The 6166-nt window shown below is 48.2% G+C and overlaps 1 protein-coding gene across 1 annotated transcript in view; it reads left to right on the top strand.

Moving 5' to 3' along the window:
• Positions 1 to 2065: 2065 nt before the first annotated feature.
• Tbc1d9 (TBC1 domain family member 9) overlaps positions 2066 to 6166 on the top strand; it is a 109816-nt gene continuing 105715 nt past the window's right edge. Inside the window, exon 1 of the mRNA XM_057753437.1 lies at positions 2066 to 2204. Coding sequence (XP_057609420.1) covers positions 2075 to 2204 — 130 coding nt within the window. The 5' untranslated portion in view covers positions 2066 to 2074. The remainder of the gene's footprint in view (positions 2205 to 6166) is intronic.

Below are 6166 nucleotides of genomic sequence, written 5' to 3'. Positions count from 1 at the left end.
CAGTCGACTTAACTGTGAGACAGTTTAATTCATCTTCTTCTCAGGGTAGGAAGACTTGACCCTTTGTTGTCCTCACTGTCTCCATCCTCAGCAGTTATTGTATTTTAAAGATTCTACTTCTACAAAGCAACATATGAGTCTGTGTTAAATGTGTCGCACATCTTCAAAGGCCTGAAGGTGCAGTGTTTCCTAAAGCCACCCGAGGTGAGGATCCAGGCAGACTGAAATGCAGACCACCCAGCAAACCCGTTCGTGCTTCCTGAGAGGTTGAACCAACAGTGTCTGGATTTCAAGGCCATTCTGGGTTACACATCAATAGATAGATACGTAAATAAACAAATGAATCAGGGAGAAGACCCACGCGGTCAGGGCAAGAGAGCCTCGCATTCCTTTAGCGCCCTCAGGGCTGGGAAGCAAGACTTATTGGAATGGTTGGTATTGTGCTCACTGGGCTAGCTGAAGAAGTCCTCAACAGGAAGTCAGAAACACTGAAACTTAGTCCTTCTGTGCTGTCCTAATGAAATACCTGAGCCTGGGCAATTTTAAAGGACGGACATTCATGTCTTGTGGTTGCCAAGGCCAATAAGTCTACAGCCACGTGAGCCACACGTGCTGCAGGTTCTATGCCTGCTTCCTCCGAGGTTTGAGCTGCTAAGCAGACTAACCCAACCCCTGCACGCTGCTTTCTTTGTAAGCCTCTTAACCCCATCCCTGAGGAGGGGAACCCACTTTGCCTAACTACCTCTAATGACCCCACAGATTGATGCTATCACAGTGTCTGGATTTGGGGGTGAAAGGACACATTTAAACCATTGCTACACCAAATGTGTTTGAATGGTTTAGTTATTTGGAAAAAGGAAGTTCCACGATTGGCCATCGTTTAAGGCCATTGCAGAGTCTGGTAAACTCCCATCATCTGAAAAGGGAAGCCTCTTTTGCTGAAAACATTCTCTGATCTCTTGGGTGAATCCGCTTAGTCGCATCAGGTATGCAAGCAGATGAGCCGAGACCACAAGGGATTCCGTGCATGCAAGGATGAAGGTGTCTAGCCTGTGTGTTTCTGGTTTAATTTCCTTTAAAAAAAATTGTCCAATAAGTTTGGATAAACATCTGAATTCTACCATACTATCTCCCCTCAAAATTCTTAATGCCCGATATAGGAACAGCTGTAGCAAGAATTAGTTGCTATAAGCTTTTGGTCCGTTTCCAACTTCTCTATAGCTCATGCCCTGTAGGTCAAGGAAAAAGGTGATGTAATGCATTTAGCCGGGCCACTTTAATTACAATGGAATGGAGGGGGAGGGGCCACCGGCGGTGACAAGTTTAGCGCGTGACTTGGTCCAAGGATGCAGGAAACAAAAACATTACCAACCATTGGCTGCGTCCACCTCGGACTCGGGTTTCTAGCGCCAGGTCTGGAACCTGGGAGCGCACGTTTCCGGGGCAGGGGTGGCGCTGTCCCGTCAATCGTCAACCTTGAACACACACGCTACACGCAGGCTCTCGCGGGCGGACTGCGTCCTCCCCGCTGGGATGGGCGTGGGGCTCAGCGTTCCACAGACGGTCCCCACCGGGCTCGCACGAAGCCACCCGCGGTCACCAGGGCTCGCAGCGAGTGAGCCGCGCTGTCGTCATTCATTCGTAGTGTCCTGAGCGTCCTTCCAGGTCTCCGTCCCGACGCGCAGTATCCACGAGCGGTGATCTCGGACTCGGCAGCTGGAGACCGCGGCGGCCTGGGGGCTCGGGTCCCCGCACCAGCTCGCCCTTGAACGCCGTTGCCCCCGCGACCGAGCCCAGTCGCTTGCTCGCGCCGCCGTGGGCCGGGCCCGGCTTCGAGGCTGCGCGCCTGGCGAGTGCGGCGCCGCGGGGAGGATGCTACTTGCTCAATCCCGATCCCCTTCGTCGTCATTCCCGGCCGCCCCCTGGGTCTTCGTCGCGGGCCGGGCACAGCGGGCCGCCGCCTGCTGAAGGCCATCGCGGCCGCCGCACCCACGGCCCGGCGGGCGCGCGTGTGCCCGGGAGTGCGCGTTAGTGTGCGGTCTCCTTTGTGCGACTGCCCGCGGCCACTGGGACCATGTGGGTGAATCCGGAGGAGGTGCTGCTAGCCAACGCGCTATGGATCACCGAGCGGGCCAACCCCTACTTCATTCTGCAACGGAGGAAGGGCCACGGGGGCGACGGGGGAGGCGGCGGCGGATTGGCGGGTAAGGACCGGGCACTGCGGGGAGGCTACGCCCGGGCCCCGGCTGCGGACACCAGGGACGCCGCCTGGTCTTAGGGGCTGGGCTTCCGCCTGCCCCGCCTGGGTGCCTGGAAGGCATATGGAGTGGTGATTTTTCTTTTTTCTCCCAAACTAGGAAGAGAAATATCTCTTTCCTGACCCTGTCAGGAGATGGGTCTTTGCGTACTGGTGACTCATAAGTGGGTTAAGATTAGAATAGCAATGAGTGAATGTAGCATTATCATTGAAGAATCTAATGTCGTATTGCACCCCCCCCCCCCCCAACATATTGCTGAATGTATTGAGAAGAGAGATGGAAGACGGTTCGTTTGGACTCAGCTGTCTTTAGGGACAATCACAGCAATCAGGTGTAAAATACCCTCTGTTACCAGGGAAGCAATCTGTTAAGAGGCTGATGTGGTCATTTCCTATATTCATATGACCTATGAAGATGAATAAGGAAAATGGAATTCTTTTGTTACATGAGATTAGACAGAAAACAAAGCAAGTTGTCTGCTTCTGGCCATATGACTACATTTCAACGAGTTAGTTACTTCTTAAACTCCTTCAACAAGATGTTATCGAGGTAATTAGCAATCACTCATAATCCCGGTATTTGCATATTAGAGAGATCTTGCTTTATTAACTAGGTGTCTTGCACGGCGAGAGGTTACAGATAATACTGAACTCCTGCTGTGCTAGAGATATCGGACCTTCCCTTCTTGTTGCTACAATTTCAGTAAATATTCTACTATCACTAAAAAGTTAGTGAAAGAAATAGGTGGCTGGCTGTCTAGGAAGGAGGCCACAGAAATGGGACAGACCGCTGACATCTATGGAGTTGAGACAATACAGTCCCAGAATCCGAGTGTTAGGCAGACTGCTCTTCTTACAATGGCTTGCTGTGACATAACCGTTCTTGCTAAAGTGTACACACAGATGTATGTTTATAAACTGGTTTTTCTCCACGTTAAAATTCATGTTTTCTGGTAGAACATACCTGTGTCTTAAATATTTGGCTAGTGTGATCAATGACTTGCAAGAAATCTTATGGTTTTTGCACTTTCTAAAAACCATGTTAAAGAAAATCTGTAGAGATTAAGACCATGTTATGGAAATTCTGACAGTGAACTGGACTTGGAATGTCCCAGGTCATTTTGTAGAAGGTCTTGAGCTGTACATTTTAGTGTGTCACTTGCTTTATAATTTTGGAACGTGCCTAGATCACCTTCCTTTAAACCTAGGACAACAAAATGCTGACGAAGTGCTCCCTGTTGAATTTGACTTTCTGTATCATGATGCACTATCCATCTCTCCCAATCGTCCACACGAGGAGATGGAAAATTAGGGTGGGGGGCTCTTCTTTTTCTATGGAGACTCTGTTATACTCTAGTATTTAGAATTCCAATGGGAGTCCAGTGGGTATCTCATCTTTGTTTGTTTGTTTGTTTTTGTTTTTGTTTTCAAGACAGGGTTTCCCTGTAGCTTTGGAGCCTGTCCCTGAACTAGCTCTAGCAGACCAGGCTGGCCTTGAACTCACAGAGGTCCACCTGCCTCTGCCTCCCTGGGATTAAAGGCGTGAGCCACCACCGCCCAGCAGGCATCTCATCTTGGCACTTGGAATATGCCATTGATGACTTAGTCTACAAAGATAGAATTCTATCTTTTTAAGTTGAGAACTTGATGCTTTTGCAGATGCTGTTTCTGGAACAATTGAAATTGTCTTGGCGGGGGTTACAAATATTCCTGCCAACAAAAGCTGTTGTCAACCAGTGGTGGTAGAATATTTGGTCTTACAAATTGGTATTCTCTCAAACATAGCAGGAACATCTTTGCAATAGTTGTATTACGTCTCTACTGTAATAATAATATGAGTTCATTCATTAAATTGCTAAATTATTAACAAGTGATTACTGGCAACTTCAGAAGTGCCAATGTCATGATGCTTGTAGCCTGGTAGATGACAGATGATAAGACAATCACATTAATTCATTTAAAGTCACCGGTGTGTAAGGTCCCAGCCAAAACGCAGAGCCCAACTTCTATTCAATGAGGAGAGTTTATTGAGCACGTGTGAAGACAGAGCCTGCGCTGGTTATTTGAGGCAGTCAAGTCAAAGCAAGGGAGGCCTAAAAGACACAGGCGATGATTTGACTAGGGAAATTAATGCTGGAGCCAGGGAGTAGGCAATCCGTCCTGGAGGAAGCCTCCTCCTGCAATACAGACCACAGCAAGGAGGGTGGACCTGCCCTGGTTCCTCTCTCCCTGCCATCCAGCTTCTATCATCATAAGAATCCAGTGATGCCCAACAGAAGCCAGTGGCACAGGGAGACCTAGTGATGTGGTCCCTTGAGATCAGCCTCCCAGGGATGGAACGGGGGAGGGGAGTGGCAGACAGAAAATGGCCACCACAGTCTTCTTCGTGCGAGAACCGCGCTATTGGTTTATCTTGGCCGCCAGGGCTAGGGTGGCATTGGGAAAGAGGAAAAATTCCGAGTAAGCATCTCTGAAAGACCTGAGAAAAGCGAAGGATGGGTGCATGAAGGCAGGAAGAGAGCCTGTGTTGTCAGTTGTGGGAGATTTTCTAGACAGTCTTAGGACTTTAATACAGTGAGCATTGAGACAGAAGGATAACCTGTCCAATTTGAGCTGGCCAGGAATGTTCCACGGGTGGTCCTTGTGGTGATTGGTAAGAAGTTAGGGCTGGGGATGTAGCACCAAGTCCTGAGTTTGATCCCCAGTATCCCCACATAAAACTGCCTGTGGCAGTTGAGTCTTTAAAGAAATCACAGCCGGGTGGTGGCACATGCCTTTAATCCCAGCACTCGGGAGGCAGAGGCAGGCGGATCTCTGTGAGTTTGAGGCCAGCCTGGGCTACAAGAGCTAGTTCCAGGACAGGAACCAAAAGCTACAGAGAAACCCTGTCTCAAAGAAACAAAAAAAAAAAAAAAAAAAAAAAAGAATTCAGAGTCATGCCATGGCTTGGGGGAGAATGACAAAGCTACTTGCTGCCCAGCCTGAAGCCTGGCTTAGCTTCCTAGGACCCACATGGGTGAAGGAGAGAACTGTCTTCTGAAAGTTGTCCTCTGACCTCCACATGGCACCACACACACACACACACACACGAGTATGCACACACATACAAATACACACACAAGAATGCTCACACACAAAAACATACACAAGCACATATACACATACATATGAGCACACACACATGCACAAGTACATACACATACAAATATACACACAATTACACACATAAGTCCACATGCACGCACAAGTACACACACACACAAATGGGTCCAGCAAGTGCCTGCTTTTCCTGAGGACCTGAGTTCAGTTCCCAGAATCCACGCTACAGCTCACAACTGTCTGTAACCGCAGGTCTATGGGATCTGATGGGTCTGGCCTCCTAGGCACCCAAACACACATGGCATATGGTCACCGTAGATACACATTCACAAAACTAAAGATATAAGTCTTTAAAACATAGTTCAGAAATCATCCTTGGTTACATAGGTTCAGCCTAGGCTACAGAGATGCTTAGGAACAGAAAACAAACAACAACACAGAAAGTTATAAAAATAAATCTGAACTACAGCCGGAGAGATGGCTCAGAGGTTAAGAACACTGCACTGACTGTTCTTCCAGAGGTCCTGAGTTCAATTCCCAGCACCCATGGCAGTTCTCTGTCCTGCTTCTGTCCAGGAGGACAGAACACTCATATATATAGCTTTAAAATAAAATGGGCTAAAGTGGAGACATTGCCAGTTTAAAAGAAAAAGTTAGCTATTCTCCATTGAAGATACTATGCATAGTCATTGATGAAGATTTCTGTTGTATATAAATTTGAATTATTTATTTCAGCACTTTTTTTTCCTTTGGGGTTTTCAAGACAGGGTTTCTCTGTGTGGCCCTGGCTGTCCTGGAACTCACTCTGTA

The sequence above is a fragment of the Chionomys nivalis genome, chromosome 21, assembly GCF_950005125.1.
Source record: "Chionomys nivalis chromosome 21, mChiNiv1.1, whole genome shotgun sequence".
NCBI lineage: Eukaryota > Metazoa > Chordata > Mammalia > Rodentia > Cricetidae > Chionomys > Chionomys nivalis.
Note: the sequence above shows the minus strand (reverse complement) of the source record. Positions and strands in the feature narration are given on the sequence as shown.